General features: G+C 48.6%; 1 protein-coding gene across 1 annotated transcript; it reads right to left on the bottom strand.

Annotated features, from left to right (window-relative positions):
* Positions 1-2,012: 2,012 nt before the first annotated feature.
* LOC124965755 (spermatogenesis-associated protein 31A1-like) lies at positions 2,013-8,285 on the bottom strand. The gene is made up of 6 exons (XM_047526908.1): positions 8,181-8,285; positions 7,525-7,582; positions 6,919-6,979; positions 4,473-6,715; positions 2,762-3,848; positions 2,013-2,139 (listed from the first exon to the last, which is right to left on the bottom strand). Exons 1-6 carry the CDS (start codon positions 8,283-8,285, stop codon positions 2,013-2,015), a joined length of 3,681 nt encoding a protein of 1,226 aa, XP_047382864.1.
* Positions 8,286-22,866: the final 14,581 nt, after the last annotated feature.

Raw genomic sequence — 22,866 nt, forward strand, 5'->3', positions numbered from 1 at the left:
ATGCTGGCAATGGCTGTGTGTCTGAGGTCCTTGGGGTCACAGCTGCCAGTGTGCTATGTGGTTTCCTGTCCTAGGAGGACCTGTCAGGAGTGCTGCTCAGGCTCCTGCTGAGGACACAGGAGGTCTTCGAGTCTCTGAGCCGGATTTCCGGTGAGAACCTGAGGGCTCTGTGAAGTCTCCATAGGAGGTCTCTGAGTTCCTGTGAGGACTCTAACCTCTAGGAAGGCTTGCATGTGAGGTCTCTGAGGCAGCAGGGGTCTCCATGCAGGACTCTAGGGGCAGTGGAGGGTCTCTGTGGGAAAGCCCTGTGTGAAACTCTGGTGGGTTTCTGTGTGAGGGCCTGTGAGGCCGCATGGAGTCCTGTGAGGGGGCTCTGTGCGAGGTCTCCATGGGGCATTGTGGTCTGTGCGAGGTCTCTGGGGTCAGGGAGCTCTGTGTGTTGTCACTGTGGGGTCTCTGCTCTCGGCCAGGTTCTTTGTGCTTGGTCTCTGGGCGTCTCTTCGTGTGTATTTGTGGGAGGACCCTGGGCGAGGCCCTTGGCCACATCTGTGGGAACTGTTGGGGGTAATTCTTGTGTGAGGTTTCTGTGCAATGACCGTAGAATAACCAGAGGAATCTACGGGAGGTCTCTCTGGGAAGGGAGGTCTCTGTGGGCAGCGGAGGCCTCTGGGGACAGGAGGTCTCTGCTTGAGGGCCGTGGGCGGTCTCTGTGAAGGGTCTCTGTGGAGGTTTAAGTGTGAGGGATCTGGGAGGTCTCTCTGTGAGGACAGCAGGAAGCCTGCAGTCTGGGGAGTCTGTGGGGTTCTGTGTGGGATGAGAGGCCTGTCCTGTGGTCCCGGGGGTCTCTGTAGGGGTTTTGTGGTGTCTGTCTCTGTGGAGGCTCCTTGGGAGATCTGCATGGGAGGTGTCTGGGGGCCTCTGGGGGCGACAGGTGGTCCAAGGGCAGCAGCTCTGGCCATGAGTCTCCTGGAGATTTCGGGCACACAGCACTGGTGGAATGGGAGGTCTCTGTGCTCTGCCCTGAATGAGGCCACTCAGCAGGTCCCCCGGGAGGTCTCTGAGGCTCTTCTGGCTGCTGGCCTCACTGCCCCTGAGGAAGACTGAGCCCCAGGACCAGGCACTTGCTCCCTCCCGCCTTCTGGCTGGTCATGACTCAGCCCGTCCATGGCACCTTTCCTGGTGACAGCAGGGGAGTGTGTTCATTTCTCCACATTCCAGAACATGCCTCTTGCTGTCCTGAGGGAGCCCAGCTGCAGCCAGCATGGCCCCCAGGTCAGGTCCCAGCTCTGTGCCACCCTGTCCTTAGCTCACAAGGGACTGGGGGCTGCTTTGCTCTGGGGTGAGGTCCCCCTGCCAGTCTTGGCTCCACCCTCACTGCTGGGCCCACTCTGGAGGCTGACTTAGTCTCCTGGGCCCAGAGACAGGGCCCGGCTCAGGGAGAAGCCCGTGGCACCAGCAGCCAGACCCAGGGCCCGAGCCTTCTCCCCTCCTGCCAGGCGTCAGTCCAGCTCCACGTGGGGGAGGCAGGCCCACCCGATGCCGCCAGGCAGGGCCCCAGTGCAGGCCCCCACCTCTGAGGCCCGGCGCTACGCCCTGTGCGCACACGCAGAAGGCGCCCCTGTGAAGGGGCCGCTCCTCTCCCTGCCCCTGGGGCTCCTGCTTCTCCCTGGGGACGGTGCAGCAGCAGAGTGAGCGCAGAGCAGAGGCTGCAGCCCTTGCGTGGTGGCAGGTCACTTCCAGCCCCTGTGTGCACAAAGCCTGTCCGACTGCTTATCCCTGCTTTGTGACGCCAGGCCAGCCCCCTGTCCCTTCCAAGTGCCCACTCTCTCCTGGGAGCGGTCCTGGGGACCTAGGCATGCAGGTCACCAGACTGCTAGTCACGTCCCGAGCTCTCTGGTCCTGGCTTTTCCACCTGTCGACTCGTCCTTTGTGGAATTCAAGAGGCGAATGAATCTATGCAAGCTCGTCTGTCCTCCCTGGTGGTTCTGCCTCCCATCGCGCTGGGCCCTGCGTCACAGCTGAAGTGGCTTCTCCAAGTCTGAGAGCAGGAATCCAGGCCGGCGGGCCCTGGGGTGGGCGGGGCGGGCCAGTTGGCCCTCATGTTGCTGCTTTTCTAGGTTTGTAGATGGCAGAGGGCGTCTGTGGGAGGAGGTGGTCTCTGGGAGGGCTCTGTGGGGCCCTAAGAGGCCTCTGTAAACCTGGTCCCTGCAGCCGCCTGAAGTTTAAGGGAGAGGGGACACCGAGGAAAGATGGGTTGGCCCCGATCCCGAGGTGGGACCTCCGTCGGCCTCCTGGTCGGGTGGCGTGTTTTGTCTGTGGCTGGGGTGTCATGGAAACCTGCGTTCCCTGGAGGATCTCGGGAGGGGTGGGCTTGCAACACCGCTGTCAACTTCCTGCCGAGAGCCCCATCCCTTCCGGAGCCAAAACCCCCATCGAGCCCAGAACAGATGGAAGCCACCGTCCTCTTATGAGAAAAAATCATCTTTATTAGGAACATTAAATATCTTGGATGTACTAATGTGAAAAAATAATATTTCTCTGCTTGGGCTAAAATTTTTCTCAGGGTCGTGTTTTTCTACCCGAAGAGACTGGAGAAAAACTTGCTTGTTGAGCAGACAAGACGCCTCCCTGGTGAAGACGGTGCCTGGGGCAGGGACGGTGGTGGCCCGAGGGCCCTGGCACTGCCGGCCCATGCTGGGAGGGACTGACTGGGGACACAGCCTTTTTGGAGAGCCAGGGGTGGGGATGCCTCTGGCCCCACTGCTGGCTGTTGAAGTGGACACTCTTCAAGGACTGTTGGCTTCTGTCGGGCCTTTCCCTGATGGGGCAGCTCCGGCCCTTGGGGGCGGCTGCATAACCGGACAGTCCCCTTTGCCGTGGGCAGACGGGAGGCCTGTGGTAGCAGGGAGCCTGAGGGGCCGGGCCCGGGTGCTCCTCTCTGGGCTGCTTTAGCTTCGAGGCACAGCATTTGTGGTGGAGCGCCATTTTCTTCTCGAGCATCTGTCCGACGGCTGTCAGGAGCTCCCGGGCCTCTGTGATGTTGCTGTCCACACTTGGCGTGGCTCTGATGGGTGCTGCACTCTGGGCAGAGGCTGAGGGAGGCCTGCAGGTTTTCAGGGCTTCTTCCTGCTCTTTGATTTTTTTCTTGGGGAAAAGCCACTGAAGAAAGCGCCTCCAGGTTCTTCGGAAGAAGCCTTCTGAAGGCTCCTGCTTCTTCTCTTCTAGGCCCCTGGCCTGGGGGAGCTTGCAGGTCCCCAGTTCTTCCATTTCTTTATGCTGTCCTGAGCTGGGCCTCCTCCTGTCCTCGCCCCTGTAAGCAGGCGTGTACAGCTCGCGTTGGGGCCTCTGAAGGTGCTGATGTTTGAGAACCCTGGGCTTCTGCGGCATGAGGCTGCTCCTCCTGGCTGCCAAGAGGTTAACTAATGTCGGTGAGACTGGGGTTTTCCCAAAAGGCTTGCTCTGCAGAGGAGACCAGGACACCGGAGAGGCCAAACTGTCTGCAGCCGAGAGTGTGTTGGTGGAACAGTCTGGAAGGCTGACATCAGGGGCAGAGACTGGCGGCTGGTTCACTACCTTTATCTCCACTGTCTGCTGAAACTCGCCAGCGTCCTCTGGCTGAAGGCAGGGCTCTTCCAGAAAGCGGGCAGCAGACGTTCTAGGCAGTGAAGGGGCTTTGAGGCTGCTTTTCCCCGTCCCCAGGACAGTCCTGCTCTGCAAGGTTCTGTCCAGGAGGCTGTGTGAGAGGGTCTGAGAAGGCTGCCTGCTCTCCTGTACAGCTGGAGGGGCCGCCGGGGGCCTGTGGTCCTGAGTGGGTGGGATTCCTGTCAAAGCCCTCTCGATTTCCTTACCTGCTAGTGAGGAGATGAGGAGAAGACTGGCCAGGGTGGGAACAGACTCATCCGTGGGCACCTTCCCTCTAAGACGTGGCTGACCCAGGGTGGGAACAGACTCATCCGTGGGCACCTTCCCTCTAAGACGTGGCTGACCCAGGGTGGGAACAGACTCATCAGTGGGCACCTTCCCTCTCAGAAATGACTGATCCAGGGTGGAAACAGACTCATCAGTGGGCACCTTCCCTCTCAGAAATGGCTGATCCAGGGTGGAAACAGACTCATCCGTGGGCACCCTCCCTCTCAGAAATGGCTGACCCAGGGTGGGAACAGACTCATCCGTGGGCACCCTCCCTCTCAGAAATGGCTGACCCAGGGTGGGAACAGACTCATCCGTGGGCACCCTCCCTCTCAGAAATGGCTGATCCAGGGTGGGAACAGACTCATCCGTGGGCACCCTCCCTCTCAGAAATGGCTGACCCAGGGTGGAAACAGACTCATCCGTGGGCACCCTCCCTCTCAGAAATGGCTGACCCAGGGTGGGAACAGACTCATCAGTGGGCACCTTCCCTCTCAGAAATGGCTGACCCAGGGTGGGAACAGACTCATCAGTGGGCACCCTCCCTCTCAGAAATGGCTGACCCAGGGTGGGAACAGACTCATCCGTGGGCACCTTCCCTCTGAGACATGGCTGAGGTGGTTTCCCCAGGATCTTGGCAACCTCAACTTTCAAGTTATCTCCCGACACCTGGGGGGAAGAGGAGGGGCCGGCCAGTTCTGGAAGGGGCATGTGCTGGCTCGCGGTCTTCTTAAGGAGGTTTGTGGGCTTCAGGACCTTGAGGGGAAGGCCCCACCTGTGCTTCACCCACAGCTTTACAATGTGCTCTTCCAGCACCTGCTGAGTGTCTGGGTCGAGGAAGGGGAGCCTCCTGCAGGTGGCCATGCAGGTTTCCCAGCTCTCTGAGGTCACCGGGGCCCTGGTTTCCCTGTTGGCGTCGGACATGAACAAAGCACTGTGGAGAGAGAGCCAGGACTGGTACACGCTCCAGGGGATCAGGCCCTCCTGGATCTGCTCCGACTTCAGGCACAAGTGGGCTTTCAGCGTGCTTCCTAGGTGGCTCTGGTCCTCGTCATTTTCCGAGTGTCTCTTCAACAGCCTCGTCAGGTTTCTCAATGAATCCAGAGGGCTTGTCTGCTGAACCTTCCCTGGGAAGACCTCCAAGTCTCTGGATGGGTCTTTTGGGACCTTCCCCAGAATATGCCCCAGGTTCTTGCCTGCGTCCTTCCCTAGCTGGAACCTCACCTTCTGTGTCTCCTTGATGCATTCGCCTCCAGACAGGGAGGACCGGGAGGGACAGGGCTTGTCCTTGGTCTGACAGGTCTCTGCTAGCTCATCCCGAAGCTGCATCAGTTCCAGAGGCTCTTGCATCTGGTCCCACTGGCGCTCAATGAGCCACCTTTGAATGTGTTGCTCCAGTTGCTCCCGCAGCTCAGGGCTGACTGGGAGGTTCTCAGGAAGGATGGCGTCTGCGCAGCTGTCTTGGCAGAGGTGGGGCGTGAGAATGTTGTAGACGTCCTGAGATCTTTGGACCACTGCGGGCAAAGCCCACCCCCGTCCCAGGTGTTTCCCAAGCCAGGGCATTTCTGCGTGTGGAAGTCCAGCTGGGAGGAGAGCTTGGGGCTTACTCTGGGGTGCACAGTCCGTCACGTGAGGTGGAGAGGAGGGCGGCAGGGCCTGGAGAGAGGGCTGGAGGTGGGCCCCAGTCTGGAACTGACCCAGGGCTGGGGGCCGGAATTGGGGTATAGACAGAAGCAAGGGTGGGGCCTGGGGCCCCAGATGGGACTGGGAAAGCAGGGCAGACATTGGATCCTGCACTGGAACTGGGCAGACACTGGAGATTCCGTTGAATAAGAAGGAGGCGGGCTGCGGAGCAGAAGTGCCCCCAGGGATCCAGGCAGCAGCCACCAGGGATTCACTGTGCAGAGAGGGGAGACCCCAGAAAAGCTGGTTGTATTTCTGCTGAAAATGGTCCCCCAGGGCCTTGGAACAAGAGAGCGGCTGAGGCCCCAGCAGCTGCTGTGCCTTGTCCTTCATTTCCCAAAAGGGCCGCGCGCTGGGGTCCTGCTTGGCAGCCAGCGAGTTCAGCACATCCCTCCAGGAGCTGAGGCGGTACCCTGGACCCATCTGTTCTAAAAATGATCCGTCTTTTTCCTTTTCCTTCCAGATTTTGATCTCGACTTTCCCGGTGACCTTTATCCCCAGGATGTTCTGGTCACCAGAGCTGCAGAAAGAGGGGCTGGTGGCATCCCCCGAGGAGGCGGCCCTTGGTGGGGGGTGGGAGGGAGGCTCTTTCTGGGACTCGCTGTCTGATGAGGTGGCGAGGCTCAAGGCTCTGGCAGCCAGTGGCCACCAAGGAAGGGCTGGGACGGCCGAGCTTGAGTGGCCCAGGCTGGAGATGGCTGGGATGGGAGAAGCCAGCACGTGCTCGGGCAGGGCCGGGCGCCGTGTGATGGCGCCCAGCGGAAGTGCCATCGAGTCACCCTGAGAAAGAGCCAGCGCAGGGCATGGCAGTGGTGGGGCGGAGCGGGCCGCTGGAGGCCCCCAGCAGGCCCGGGGGACAGGCGGGCACTGTGGGCCGAGGGGACCTGCCAGTGCCTGGGGTGACGGGGGTTCTCGGGGAAGCCAGGGCTCTGGTGGCCGAGAGGCAGTGCCGGGTGGGGGTGAGCGAGGCGGAGCTGAGGGGTCTGGGGGCCCGAGGCACTTGCTCCCCAGGTGGTCCTGGAGCCCGGGGGCCCCGCCAGCTGTTCTCCTGCACAGCTCTTCAGGGGGGTCTCGATCCAGGGGCTGGTGGGCGCTGTCGTCGTTGGGGGGAATCCCCAGGAGGCTGCAGGGAAGCGGGGGCACGGCTGCAGCCAGGCGTGGGGCCAGCAGGCAGGGCGGGCATCTCCGTGCCCGTGCCTGGCCACAGGGTTTCAGGGGCCATCTCCCTGCCCCTCCCCATGGGCCCCAGGCTGCTCTGAGGCCCTGGTGTCACATGATAAGCCTTAGAAGGAGGGATATTGGAGAGAAGGGGAAAGATTTTTTTACCTTTGCACAAGAGAGATCAGGTTCCATGTCTCCTTCAGGTATTCCAGGCAGTCTCCACAGGCTGGAGATTAGGAGGCAGGGTGTAGGGGTTAAGGGGGGCCATGGGGTTTTACAGGGATGCTCAACAGAACGTTCCTTTAGAAGAGACCACGAGATTAGACCCCGGAGCAACAAGCATCACTGTCCAAAGCCATATGACCCCTGGCTGCGAGGCACTTGATTGGGCAAATCTGTCTCATTTACAAGGCGCAAGCACACGTCACCCTCCATGGCCCTCGCACCTCCCATGTGGGAGAATGGATGGGGTCATCTCTTAGGTGAGTAACGGGGTGTCCTCACTTGGACCTGAAGGTCCTACCTCCAAATCCAGGCCACACTGCTCTGCGGCCACCCATACTGCCCCCTGCAGGGCAGCACTCATTCCTGCTCCTTCCCAGCTTCCTTTCCAGCATGGAACCTGAGCCCTTCCTAGGTTCTGAGCTCCTTCCCAGCAGCCTCCCTCTCAGGGCTCTGCGAATGACCTCTTTTGGAGAGGTGGCATTGGTCCCCCTCGGGCCAGGGGCGGTCAGGAACTCTGGTTCCTCAGGATGAAGGGCAGGGACTTACCTGCCAGAGCTGCAATCTTCTTCCTGCTCCTGCCCCGCCCCCGCGCCTGCAGGCCACACTGAGAAACAAGGTAAAAACCAAAAGACAAGGGGTTGGGCCCAGTCCTCTCTCTAGACAAGCTGCAGACAGAGCTCAGGAATATCATGGCATCCTACACGAAGTCATGGAATCTGGTGTTCTCCTTCCTTTTACTCATTTTAAAAGTAGATTTTTTTTTTTTTCCTCATTTAAAAAACATGAAGAGAGGTTTTCTATGCAAGCCCCATCATGGATGTCCTCAGTCACTGGTCCTCTGCCCAGGAAACAGACTCCTTTCTATTGCCGTGACTAGCTGCCAGGCAGGGTTGTTTCCCGAGGCTAGAGCGACTCCCAGTGACGGGAGCCCCCGGGGCGCACGCAGTCCTCACCGAGGCCGCAGGACGGGCCAGGGCTCAGGGCCCAGCCCTCCCCGGTCCCCATCTCAGCCTGTCAAGGTGTCTGGTTTCACCCCAGCCCCTGCTCAAACAGGTGCTGGGGGAGCCTCAGAGGGGAGCTCCCGCGCCCGCTCCCCTGCCCAGAGAACAGGCGGTGGCAGTCGCTCTGCTTGACTTGGACAAGTGGAAACTGTAACACGGAGAAGGCGGCACCGCGGGCGGCTGGGCGCGCCGGGCTCCTACCTTTCTGCCACTCCTCCTGCGAGATGGCGGGGCTGCTGGCTCACCCTGGAGGCAGGGCAGCAGGAGGAGGAAGAGCCCCAGTCCGCACACCAGGGCCAGGAGCATGTCCAGCGCCCAGGTGCTGGAGCCGGGATGCGGCCATGCGGCACTAACCCTTTTCAGAAGCAAGAGCGCTTTCTCCACCCCGTCCTTCATCAGCCTCCATGAGTTGGCCTCAGGCCTGGAACGCCCTTTGGCAGCAGGAGCAGCGCGCAGGCCTGCATCACAGAGCTGCCTCGGCGTCACAGAACGCTCCGAGGCTGCGGTGGGCCTGGGCGACAGAAGCTCGGCTCCGCCCCCAGCGCGGGTCCTCGAGCCTCTGGGCCTTCCAGACCCTTCTTCCCTCCACCTGCGCAACCTGGCTCCTTCCATGCATTGGAGACCTTGGCTGAAGTCCTGTCTGTCTGATAGGTGTTCAGAGTTTGAGGCTGATCCTGTCATGTTGGCTCTTTCCCAGGGTTTCTGACTCTTGGTCTGGCCTTGGTCCTCAACGACAGCTTTCCCACTCATCTGCCTTTGTGAACTTTGCATATGAAGTTTTGAAATATTTGTGTTGTTTTCAATCAGAGACCCAACTATATAAAATTAAAACGATTCCAAATTCATGAAGTTGAAAGAATTATATGTAGCTAAATCTTCAAATGATAGTTTTTAAGTGTGTAGCGTTTATAATTCTGGACTTAGCAAAGTTCAGACTACACAAAGACTTCTGGGACTGGTGAATGCACATGTGCACACACACACACACACACACACACACACACATCCTCTCACAAACCAGTCCAGTGCTTTCAAATCCATGAATACATAATTTGCTCATTAGCCATCACGGAAATGCCAATGGACACTGGTATGGAGATTCCTCAAAAAATTAAGAATATAGATCTATATGATCCATCTATCCCACTTGTGGATTTATATTCATTGGAAATGAAACCAGCATACCAGAAAGATACTGCATACCTATGTTTACTCACTTCACAATAGCTAAGGTACTGAATCCATAGCTAGGAATAGCAAAAGGAATTTTGAGGAAAAAGAACAAAACTAGATGTATATACTGCCTGAGTTTGAATTACATTACAAAGCTATAGTAATCAAAATAGTATGGTATTGGCATAAAAGCAAATTGACCAATGGAACAGAATAGAGAGCCCAGAAATAAATTCACATATATGCTCATCTAATCTTCAACAAGGGTGCCAAGAGTGTATGCAGGGGTTAGTCCCTTCAGCAATGCTGGAAAACTGCACATCCATATGCAACAGAAGAAAAGTGGACTCTTATCTCATACCATCACAAAAACCAACTCAAAGTGGATGGAAAACTGACATGCAAGACCTGAGACCATATCATAAAATTCCTAGGAGATAATAGGAAAACTACTTGATGTTGATGTTGGCAATTTTTTTTGACACTGAAGACACAGGCAACCATAACAAAAGTAAGTGGAGCCATATTAAATTAAGAGTTTCTGCAAAGAAAAGGAAACAATCAATAAAATAAAAGGCAATAGGTGGAATGGGAAAAACATTTGCAAACCCAATATCCATTAAGAGGTTAATGGCTAAAATATATCTGGAACTTTTACAACTTCAAGGGACCTGAATAGACAGACACTTTTCTAAAAAGACAGAGATGGTTAGAAAGATGTTTAACATCTTCATTTGTTGGGATTTAAATATGAAGTGTCTGTCAAAAGCTCACATGACAGAAAATGCAAGAAAGTTGCATTGAGAACTTTATGAGACCTTTAACGTAATCAATGTATTAATCTATTTGAATGAATTAACTGGGAACTTTAACGTAATCAATGTATTAATCTATTTGAATGGATTAACTGGGGTGTAACTGTAGGCAAGTAGGGTGTAACTGGAGGAGATAGGTAACTAGGGAGGCCTGCCTTGGGGTTTAGATTTTGTACCTGGTGAGTGAAGTTCTCTCTGGTTGCTGTGTCCTGAGCTGCTTTCATCCACCATGCCCTTCTGTCTCACCTTGGGCCCAGAGCTGTGGAGTTGGCTGTCTATGAAACCATGACCTCCAAGTAAACTTTTTCTCCACTATGTTGTTTTTGTCAGGTCTTTTTGGTCACAGTGGTGAAAAAGTGGTCAAAAATACCAGTCATTAGGAAAACATAAATCAAAACCATGGTGAGAGGCGAACTCATACTTGTTAGGATGGATACTATTAAAAAGTCAAAAGATAACAAATGGTGGCAAAGATGTTGAGAAAAGAGAAATCTCATGCACAGTTGATGGTAAGGATTGGTGCACCCATTGAGGAAAGCAGTATGGAGGTTCCTCAAAAATTAAAAATAGAGCTATCATATGATCCAGCAATTCCACTTCTGGATATATTCAGGCAATTAAAAATCACTGTTTTGAAGAGATATCTGCATTCACATGTAGCTTATAGGCAAGAGGTGGAAACAGCCTAAGTGTCCTTTGACAGATTAATGGATTAATTAAATGCAATAGATAATGAAATATTATTTGCCCATAAAAAGAAGAAAATCCATTCATTTGGGACAACATGGATGAACCCAGAGGATATTATGCTAAGTGAAAGAATCCAAAAACAGAGCCAAAATACTACATGATGTCATATATGAGGAATAAAAAAAAAATCTAAATCTGGTAGGGAATAGAGTGGTGTTTACCAGGGCAGGGTGGTGGGTGGTAGAAGGAGAGGGGAGATGTTTGTCTCCTTTGCCCCCTCTGGCTACCTCTGCTTCTGCCTTGATCACCATGACAGTTCTTAGTTCAATGGGTTGTTTTCTTTAAAAAATTTTTGATCATTAGTACATATTAATTGTTTTAGCATTTTTTCTTTTATTGTCACTGTGATCAAAATACCAGAAAAGAATAACTTAGAGGAGGAAAAGCTTATCTGGGGCTCATGGTTTTGGAGATCTCAGTCCATAGATGGCCAACTCCATTGCTCTGGGCCCAAGGTGAGGCAGTGCAACATGGGGGAAGGGCCCACTGGAGGAGGAGAGCTGCTCAGTTCAAGGTAGGATCAGGAAACAAAGGTAGAGAAGGGAGGAAGGGTTTACCCTTTCCAGGGCACAGTCCCTGTGACCCCCTCCTTCAGCAATGTCCCACCTGCCTCATCCGTTCATTCAAACCAGGATGGACTGATTAGGTTACAACTTTCACAGTCCAATAATTTCATCTCTGGACATTCCTGTATTAACAGGAGATTTTGGGAGACATTTCATGTCCAAGCCATAATACTAATTGTATAAAATAATGGAATTCATTGTGACAATTTCATATATTCATATAATATACTATTAGGCTATCCCAGTTCCCCTCTTTTTCCCCTCTTCCTACTCAGCCCCTTCCCCTTTTTCCAGGAATATTTTCCATGGGATTTATATGATACAAAATTTTTTAAATGCATATGCTTATAAAAACTTTTTTAATGCCCTCATCTTTAAAAGATTTTGGCTAACCATAATACAAGGATTAACATTTATTTTAACTCTTTAAAAATATTATTCTATTGGATTCTTATCTCCAGCATTGTTGTTGGTTGGAAAAGCCCAATGTCAATCAAAACTTTTCCTTAAAGGTTGACCTGCCTTTTCATCATTTGGACAGGATGTTACAAAGCAAAGCAGTCTTCAGTGTTGCAAGTATAAATCCTTTTGCAAATATAAAATTAACAAAATATTAAAGCAACAGGAAAGGAATTGAAGACTTCTTGAGATCTGCAAGTGCACAGGAAAATGAACTATCTTGAATTTATCTAGAAAGACAGATGTAAAAGAAATGATCGAAAGAGATGTTGATTTGATGTAATTCTGGTTGAATGTAGGCATACAGTATGCCAAGAGCTGGCAGCAAGAGCTTAGCTAGCTCTCTGTCCTTAGGTGTTCTGGCATGTGGTGGTACTAATTTGAAGGGAAAAGTGTCACAGGAAAGTGGGGAGCTGAAACTCTAAGCCTCAGTCCTTGTGTCCCAGTGGATGAAAGAAAATTTAGTCAGACACAAAAAGCCAAGCAAGAGAACTTTACTATAAATGAAGGTAAAGTAAGGCTCAAGCAAAGGACTCTCAAGAGACAGTGGGTAATCTCTGAGTAGAGAATGACAAAGGACTCTTAATGCTACTTCCAAGTTTATTACTATTTTATGGTTGCCTTGGGAACTGGGGTCTACCTTCTGCAGTCCTCACCAATCCTATGTTCAACTCCTCCTTCACATTGGGTGGGGGAGTTGTTGACCTTGGTGGGTTCTCACTGGAACTGTCATAGCGACCATCCCTTTCAGGAGGGCTTCATCTGCAAGTCAGTCCTAGGTTAATGTGGGTGCTGGAGTCGACGACTGGGCTGACTTCATCTTAGTGCACCTGTGCTATTAAAAACATTTCCCTTCTGATCTACACTGAGAGACCCAGAATCATAAATGCTAATGGCAAAATGATTCCAGTTGGGACCGGGGCTGTAGCTCAGTGGTAGGGTGCTTGCCTAGTATGTGTGAGGCTCTGGAGTCCATCCTTAGCACCACATATGAATAAATAAAATAAAGGTTCATCAAAAATAAATTTAAAAAAAAGATCCCATTGACCCTGCCAGGAGTTAGATCCACTGGTCTTTTCTTCTAGATGTATTTCTTAATTGACCCCCTTTGTTTCCAGCTGTTCATTCTCAGGGTTAGGACACCTGTTGTTCTACAAGTTTCCTGCTTTTTCACTAAAGGCAATTCAAAGAAACCCTGTGAGTCTGCTGTGTTATTGGCTCACAATCCACTGCTCATCACTACCTAGTACCTGACACAAGTAGAAATTTATAGATGAATATTTAAGAAGAGAATTAGCTTTTCCTTAAAAAGTAAAACAAAATGGTATCAGTCTGTAAAAAATTAAAAAAGAAATTTTGCAATTGTGGGAAATCCACTAAACACTCATGTTTAACTTAGGTAAAATCTATCTAACATTGTAACAGTGACTAGTGGCAGACCTTGCCATTTTTGTCTGTCCCTTTCCCGTGATGGCATCTTTGAAATTTCTTTCTCTCACATTAATCTAGTATTACTCCCAATTGTTCTTATTAAAAATTCTTCCTCTTATGATTCCTTTCCCCACCATTCTTCTTAGGTTACTCCAAAGACCTAATTCAACAACTCATCTACTGTGGCTTCTATAACTGGAGATGTGCACGTTTCTTTCTGAGGTCTTAGGGATAGTGTACTCTCACTTCACTAACTCCTCATGCTCTGTCTAGTGTGTGTCTCCTACAGTTGTCTGTTCATAAACAGAACCTGGAACTACAAACCAGTCATTGCATCAATCTGGCAAGAATGCCCATTCATTATTAGAAATCAAAAACAACTATAAATAGAAGGAATAAAAACAGCTGGATGTTTTGATGTATACCTGTAATCCCAGCTATTCAAAGTCCGAGGTAGAAAAATCACAAGTTCTAGGACACCCTGGACCACTTAACCATGCCCTGTCTCAAAATAAAAATTTTTTAAAAGCCAGGATATAGTACCATGGGTGGTAGAATGTGTGCCTAGCATGCATGAGCCATGGGTGCAATCTTTGGTGCTGAAAAAAAAAAAAAACAGAATGCAAACAACAAAATAAAGACCACACATTGGAAAATATACAGTTACTATATTAAATGATCAAAAACAGAAATCTTTTTCCCCAGAACAGAAAGAAGCAACATGTTCTTACTAGTTCTTTTCAACATATGGAAAGTCATAGCCAGATCAAATGTCAAGAAGTAGAGACAAAGGGGCATATTAAGGGAAAGGAAGAAGTATAATTACCTTTGTCCAAAGACTTCATAAATTTATATCTCAAAAATATTAAGATTCCAAGAAAATAATCACCAGAATGGATAAATGCACTAAAGGTGCCAATATGCAACCCACCCACACATAAGCTGTTTGTATATACTAAATAAAAATATGGATACAAACTCAAGAAAACAATTCAATCCATCATATCAAATAAAATATAATATGACACCCTATGTAACCAAGGAGATCAAAGACTTGTAAGCTGAACACTACAAAACAATGAAGGAAACCTAGAATTACTTCAAAAAGTGAAAGATGTCAAATAACATGGGCAGGAACATTTAAATTTGTTAAAAATGCCAACACTGTCCAAAGTGCTCTACAGTTTCAGTGCCATCCTTAGCAAAATCCTAACTTCTTTTCTGATGAATACCATTTTTGTTTTATATTTTTATTTATTTTGTTCTTTTTAGTTTTATGACAGTAGAGTATATTTTGACACATTTTATACAACCATGGACTACATCTTATTCTAATAAGATCCCAGTCTTGTGGTTGTACAAGATGTAGAGAGATTCTTGGCTGCAAAAATTTTTAAATCCATCTTAAAATTAATGGGGAATATGAAAGTTACCAACTACCAAAACAATTCTGAACAAGAACAACATTGGAGGTCTGAAACATCATAATTTCAATACTTCCTGCCTAACAGCTGTAGTCATGAAAACAGTGTGAAAACGAAACACAGAAATACAGATCAATCAAACAGAGTTGAAAATCCAGAGAAAAAACACTCTCAAGGCTGGGGATGTAGCTCAGTGTGCTTAGCATGTTTGATCCTTAGCACAATATAAAAATAAATAAGTAAAATAAAGGGATGCTGTCCATCTACAACTACAAAATTAAAAAAAAATCCTAAAATAACTTCTCAATGACTTCTGACAACACCATTCAATAGGAAATGGACAGTCCTTTTGACAAATGCTGCTGAGAAAACTGGATAGACAGCCACTTACCAAACAACGAGTTGAACCTTATCTAACACCATAGACAAAAATTAACTCAACATGGACAGAAAACCCAAATGTAAGTCCATGACAATGGATTTGACTTTTTAGACAGAACCAAAAAGCAAGAAAATACATCAAGACAGAAAACTTGATTCATAAAGGGACACAATCATTAGTGAAAAGGCAACCCACTGAACGTAAGAAAGCATTTGAAAATAATGCTTCTGTTAAGAAGTTAAGATCTATGATATAAAGAGTCCTTACACACACACACACACACACACACACACACACACACACGGGCCTGCAACACAGCCAGGCTGAGAGGGTCCTTTGGGAATTTATACTCTAGGCTGTTGGCCTCTGTCTTGGCAGAGGGAAAACTCCAAGGGAGGAAGCAACAGGTGGAAAAACATAAACAACTCTCTCAGCAGCTGTTCCTGGATCTGTAAATCTCCCAGCAGTTTCCTTCCTGAGTCAGTCCCTTTGAACCATCTGAAGAGGAATGGCCACACCTCACATCTTGGAGGAAAGCTCCCCAAACCACTCTAGAGGAGTCACCCCTGACTGGCTTCCATCCTCCAGCGCAGGATCCTGGAGCACATGAAGTACGTCTCCACCAGCACAACTAACATAGCCAGACATCCGAAAAGGAGGAGAAAGCAGAAATCACTTCTGGAGCTTCTGATCAAATGAACAAGCGTTAGTGCACATGGGAAAGGCTTGTCATCACCAATGTGCTCCTGCCACCCCTTCCTGTCATGGACACACACATTGCAACCAGCCACAGAGACTGGTGCACACAACCCTTGCTCAAGCACACACACACATGAGGATGCACAAATATTACAATTAGTAATTAGCTCTCACATTTGGAACCAGGTACAGGATGCACAAATCACTGCCACCCCACCAAACACACACATGCAAAAAGCAGCCCCATCCCTGCATTCCCTGAATGCATGCACATCACCTTCCCTTCTACAAAATGTACTTCATCCATACCCCAAAACACACAGGCCCATTATCACCCAGGTACTGAAAGACATGCAGCTATAATCTATACTTTCCCAAATGCAGGCTTATACATCCCAATACACTCTACATGCCCTGAAGATGTATGTACATCATACCACCACCAAGAATACACACACACACACACAAACACACACACAAAATCCTACTTGTTACAAGAAGTCACATGAGCAAAATCCTAAAGTCTCTGAAAAAATCACACAGACTTGATTATCTCAACAGAAATACACACTCAATAAACACAAGTAATATTGCCTCATCCCCGACACACACAAAAAGCTCTAGGAACCTCCCAAAGATTGAACCAAACTGATGCACCTTGATTATTTTAAAATGCGACATCCATAACCCTAAAGGACACAGGCACAACCACCAACATACACACATAAACATGACCCAATATCCCCAGAACCATTTGATGTGCAAACACTAACTCCCAAACACACTGTAAAGACTCCCAATCCTCCCCAAATGCACATAACAATGATGTCAACTACAATCTGTGCATCATCTTTTCCCAAATACACGCATATCACACATATGTGTGGCACTAATACACATATTTTACCACTGCACTCTCTGATCACACACCCTTCCCAAACTAAAAAATATACATGTACACCAAAACACTTCAAATACTCCTCTTAATAATTATTCACAAGACCCACCATGCCATGAATTACCCACGTACACTCTCAATACCCAAGCCTCCTAACTTGGACTCCCACATAAACACACCTCCTACATTCCCTCAGTGGAAACACACGCCACTCACCTACAGCTTGAGAATGAATACACAGCCACCACATTTCCTAAATGCATTCACTGCCCTAGATTACACGAGCTGAGAACACAGGAGTCTGTCTGAATCTACACAACCACAGCACACTCACACACCTAAAGCACACACAGCCACTCTGTCACTAGTGGTAGGTACACACGGGACTGCTCAAACCTGCTGATGTACACAATCAAAAGCACACAACACTGAAGAACTGAAAATTCTCAATTACATAAACTTCCTATCTGCCACATGCCTGACTGTACACCCAGATTTCCTCATGTCCTAATCTAAAACAAATACACACCAAAACCCAATTAAATCACAATCAATAACCTCTCTAACAAAGCCTCAAAATGTCAGTCACCTCCAAAGAAACACAAAATACATATGAAGTAGGAAGGAAGAGGTGGACACCAGAGGAAATTTTCAGGAAGCAGGTTTACTGATGGCAGCCGATTGCTCCAGAGTGTGGTTTGTACCTGAGACATTCTGTGGACAGGTATTTGAGAAAAATTTTTTAAACTTTATATCGTGGGAGGAAGGGGGATCTTGGAGGATCACAGGAGAAGTGCTTTTCATTCCATCCTCTAGACCAGACACAAGTTTTGACCAAGAAAACAGAGATTACATCTTTTGTACAACAAGCTTACAGACTTTATCACACCTTTTGTGGGAAAATCTGGCACTGATCTGCCAGGATGAGAACCTTAATTATGGCAAGGGTCTTCTGGGTGGGAATATTTGGTGAGCTTCAGATACACGTATCCTCACACCCCAGAAAAACACACACCAGGTAGTAGCACCCAAAATGCAATCACATAAACCTTCCTTCAATAACTGAATACATTCAGACAAAACAAATATACTTATCTACATGACAACAATTTCTATTTTCAAATGTGAACATACACAATCACCCCTATGTTGCAAATAAGCACATGCACAAAATGCCTCAGAATTTGAGGTTTGAGGTCACCAACAAATCTCAGACATACAGAGACCTCAATAACTCCTCCTAAATACTCACGAAGGATACCCCTCCATTCCCAAGAACAATTTGATCACCAAAAGCCCAAAATAAGAACATGCACACCAGTCCATCTTCAGAAACTATCAACTGAATCTGTCCACATCCATGGGCCACATATCCATAACTACTAACACCCCAACATACCCAAAGAGCCCATTCTCTCCAAATCACTATACACCAAACACTATGTCCCTAAATTCTTACCTGGACACCATGAACACACACAAACTCTAAGATCTGAAAGTGCGCAGATCCAACACAGAGCATAAGACAAAGTCCTAGTTCTTCTCAAATGCATGCGCACATTCACAATAGTTCACAATGCCAACACACCTACACAACCAGCACTAACACCATAAAAAACACATCCTGCCACAAAGCACCCAACACTGACCAAAGAAATCACACAGACACAATCTTTGCACATGAAAATCAAACACTCACACATGAGGTAATTCACAGTGGCCTGTTTCATGTCCTTTCCATACCTCTACATATGAAACACACAAGAACACAAAAGTTCTGGTGCAACTTCACAAACACACAGGATACCATATACACAGTCTCAACACTGACACATGCAGTTAGCAAGATGTTCAAGACTATTGATTTTCTGGGCCCTGCAGAGAGAAGTGGAGGGGTGAAAATGAAGATTTCAGGTTCACACCTTGGTGTTGAAAATGGAAGCAAATATAAAAGTGCAAAGCAGAGAGCACATTCCCTCCTATAAAACTTAAAAGTGCTTGCCAGTCACTCAATAATGGCTCAATACAGAGAAAATGTTTCAAATAGGAAGAAAGCCCTCTCAGATAACTCTTCTAGGAGTAGCTACTCTGGGACACAGAAGGGGAACCCAAAGGAGAAGATCACCCAAAACAGACCCTTTTGAGTATCCACTGTAGCACAGACAGAAGTCTCCTAGCTGGGAGGCCATACCGTTGTGACATGTCTGTTCCTACGAAAGGACCAGGCTTGTCCAGCTGGGCTGTGATCAGCCACCTGGGCTCCAATTCCTGAATGGGGTCTGAAGTGTTCTCACACAAGAAGCCTTGGGCATCCTTACATGCCCCAATTCTAATCTGGGGACATTACTGACATGTTTGTAGCTCAAAAGGTGAGTGAGTGAAGTGTCAGCTGTTCCCTGCTACTTACAGAGAGAGGAGGTGACTTTGTTAGAGGAAGGGGCTGGGGCCTCTTGTATTTGGACAGCAGCTGTCCTGATCACGTTCCAACCCTGTGACAAGTACCTGAGATCAACACCTTCAATGGAGCAGAGATCTATTGGCTCATCATTTTAGAAGTTACACTCTATGGTCCTTTGCCCCTCTTGCATCTGGACCTGTGGCGGGGCAGAACTTCTGGCACAGAGTGTGGCAGAGGAAACTGTTCAACTCATGGCACCTGGAAAGCAAAGAGAAACACAGCCATAAATGTACAGGGGTCTCAGAACCCCTTCAGGGGCACATCTCAATGAACTAATTTCCACCAACTGGACCCCACTTTCCAAAGATTCCATCACCTCCCAAAAGTGCATCAGTTAGAAACCAGAGATTTAACAGGTAAGCCTCTGATGCACAGTGAAGGTCAATACTGGAACATCTACCTCTTGTCCCTAAAAGCTCATGTCTGTCTCAGGAAACATAAATGCATCCAGTCCTTCTCCAAGAGTCCACAGATGTCAACAGTGCCTGCATTTCTTTATAGTCCTCCAAAGTCTCCTCTGAGACTCAAGGGAACATAGTTATTCTGAACCCTGAATTAAAAGGTTTTTTCTTCCACTCTTCTTTTGGATTCATGAGCATAGCTTTCTCTTCTCCCCACACCCTCTTCTCTCTCTTAATGACTAACCACAGTTAGTTAAAACACTATCCCTAGCACTGGGCACTCCCCCTTTCTAGGTCACAGGAAATGGTCAAATTAAAAGGCATTGGCAGAAGTGTAGAGAAGAGACAGACTAGGCTGGAAACCAGATGCACACACCTTCAGAATAAAGCATCTAAACAATCACATAATCTTAGATTCAAAGGTCTGGGATGGCTGTGTCCACTGGACCCAGATAAGACCCACACAACCCCAGCTCCTGAAAAAGCACATCTGTCAATCATAGTGAACCGCCCCCTTGCACCCACCTGCCCAACACTGACAGAACAACTCTAGATAACACAGCATATACACTTTCACTCAGCAGCACCAAGCACAATGAAACCAGCTGCTAGCATTCCTGTCTGACATGCTGAATTATCACTAAATGAAGTCTTTTCTTCTCCCACCTCTCTGCCTCTTCAGGTACTGGCTGACTCAGGTGAAAGCAAAGCAGCACAATCAAACCTTTTGTGGTTACATTACCTATAATCCTCTTTAAAAATCAAAAGGAAAGTTAACATATTTCCAAGATACAATGGCACAAGGGGAAACACAACTAACCCAAAAGGGGAAAACAGGAAACTAGCAAGGAGAAACTGAACAAGGCACAGCAGGGAAAACATTCAGTCTAGTGCTCCAAGTGTGGAACTAGGGCACCTGATGGTGTGATATGGATCCTGAGGGCTGGGCAAGTTCGCCCCTCCAGGCTTGTCTGCTGCGGGACCACTCCCAGGAGTGGGTGTGCTCACAGCTTGGGACTTCCCTTGGCAGCCATTTCATTGGCCAGGCATCGCTAACTTAGGTCTCCTCTACAACACTGGCCCCACTCTCACAGGTTGACAAATCACTCTGGGGCTAAAGACCTGGACTCCAATGGTGACGTACCCTTCCTGTCCACGAGCCTTTCCTCAGAGGCATCAGTGGAAACCTTCAGGGCCACACAATACTTGCATTCTGGAAACCTGGGACCTGCAATCATACAGACAATGCCAAGGTCAGCTGTGAATGAGAACATTAGCCAGGCCACCTGGACCATGGCCTCCCTGTGCCGGTATGGTGTTAGTTACACCATGAAATGAATCTTGAGGTAAGGATTCCCAGGACATTCTCCTCTCCAACAAGTCTTTAAGCCTGCTACATGTGGGGTCCTTCCCATTCCTGAGATGCCTCAAGGTCCCTTCTCTTGAACTAGTGCAAAGTACTCACCTCCTTGGTAATGGCACTAATCTCTTTACCAACCACACCCTCCTTGGCATTACAAAGCTTTCTTTTTTGGAAAACCTGCAAGTACTTTCACTCTTTCTACTCTGCCTTTTGCTCCTGAGTCCCACTGTACATTGAGCTAAAGGCAGAAAGAAATACCCAGGCACATCTTGTTTGTTTGTTATTTCTGCAATTCCACAGTGCTGGGGACTTGAACTCTGGCCTCCGGCATGCAAGTCAGGCACTCTACTATATGGGCTATATCGCCAGCACCAGGCACATCTCAAATGCTGTACTGCCTTAAGATATCCTTCACCAGGTAAATCAGTCTGTGTTTTAGTTGCCTTTCACATCACTGTGACCAAGAGATCTAACAAGAACAATTAGAGCAGGAAAAGTTTATATAGCTCATGGTTTCAGAGGTCTCAAGTCCTCTGACCACCATACCTCTGGGACCAAGTTTAGGAACAACACCGTGGTGGAAGTGTAGGGAGGGGGCAAGATCTCAGGGTATAGCAATGAAGAACCAGAGAAAAAGAGAGAGAACTCTGCTAACCACAAACAAGTATGAACCCTAAAGTCATGCCTTTGATTGACTAATTCCACACCATACCCTTTGTACATGCAGTTGCCATCTAGTTAATCCATACCAGTGGATGAATGCACTCATTAGGATAAAGCTCTCAAAACCCAATCATTTCATCACTACACTTCCTGGCACTGTCTTATACATGAGGTTTGTGGGGACACCTCATATCTAAAGTATAACCTCCTCTCACTTTTAAATAACCCTCCCAAAAAGTCTAGAGACATGGAGAATGCAGACAAAGCCCATGACAATTCTTCCCACAAGTAACATGAGTGGCCTCTAATCCATTTGCCAATAACACACTTACTTCAATCTCAAAACCTCACACACAGCCTCTACTGTCTACATTCCTCCACAATCTTGGGTCTGACCTCACATCAGCATCACCAACAACGCTCTCTTCCAGCACTTGAAGCTTTCTCTAGCCTGTGTCTCCAAGATTGTCCAAACATCTCCTGAAATACTAATTCCAAAGCCTTCTGAATCACAAGACAAGGTAGGGTCACAAAAATGTGAATACTCTCAGCACCAATTTCTGAGTTAATCAGCCAACTCCCACAGTATTAAAATATCTGAGATCAACACCATGAAAGGAGGAAAGACTACTTTGGACTCATTGTTTGGAGGTTATAATTCATGGTTGCTTGGGCCTTTTCCCTGTGGACCTGTGGCTGAGCAGTAGAGTATGCTGGAGGAACACTGCTCACTTCAACATGGCCAGAAATCAAAGAGAAAAAGAAAAGGGGTAAGGGTGGGAAAAGGCCCAGGTCCCAATATCCCATTCCAGAGAACAACCCCAATGACATGATCGACTTCCACTATATCCCACCTCCTGAAAGCTCCCCCTACCTCACAATGGCACCATCTACTGGAGAACAAGCTTTTAACTCATGAGCCTTTCCAGAAGGTGATTATCCAACCCTTACAAGACACTGATATCCCCTCCCTTACTCCTTCTGCCATTTCACACACGAAGGGTAACCCTGCTCAGCAACCATCCCTAGGTATCAGCCAAAAAAAGAATCAGCCTAAGGAACCACGCACAGAAAACCTCAGGTAAATCCCAAAAAGGATGGGCAGGTTGTGGGGACCTCTGGTGGCCACCTTCAGCTTGTGGCTCACTGATAGGTCAGCAGCTCTAGGGGAACAGAGAAAATGGAGAAGGTGGCACCACACTATAAGTCAGTCATCAAGCAGGGATTCACTTCCCTCAGGAAGAGAATCCTTACCCTTCAGAACATGGAGAATGTTACTTCAAAATGTGACCCAATAAAACAGAACTTCCAAAACAGAACCAAAATCTTCTCTAAGCGTTGGGGTCCCTGCAGGTCCCTCCTAGATTGAAGCCTCAGATTCCTCAGGGAAGGGTTGCTGATCTCC

Source organism: Sciurus carolinensis, chromosome 15, assembly GCF_902686445.1.
Source record: "Sciurus carolinensis chromosome 15, mSciCar1.2, whole genome shotgun sequence".
In the NCBI taxonomy this organism is placed as follows: domain Eukaryota; kingdom Metazoa; phylum Chordata; class Mammalia; order Rodentia; family Sciuridae; genus Sciurus; species Sciurus carolinensis.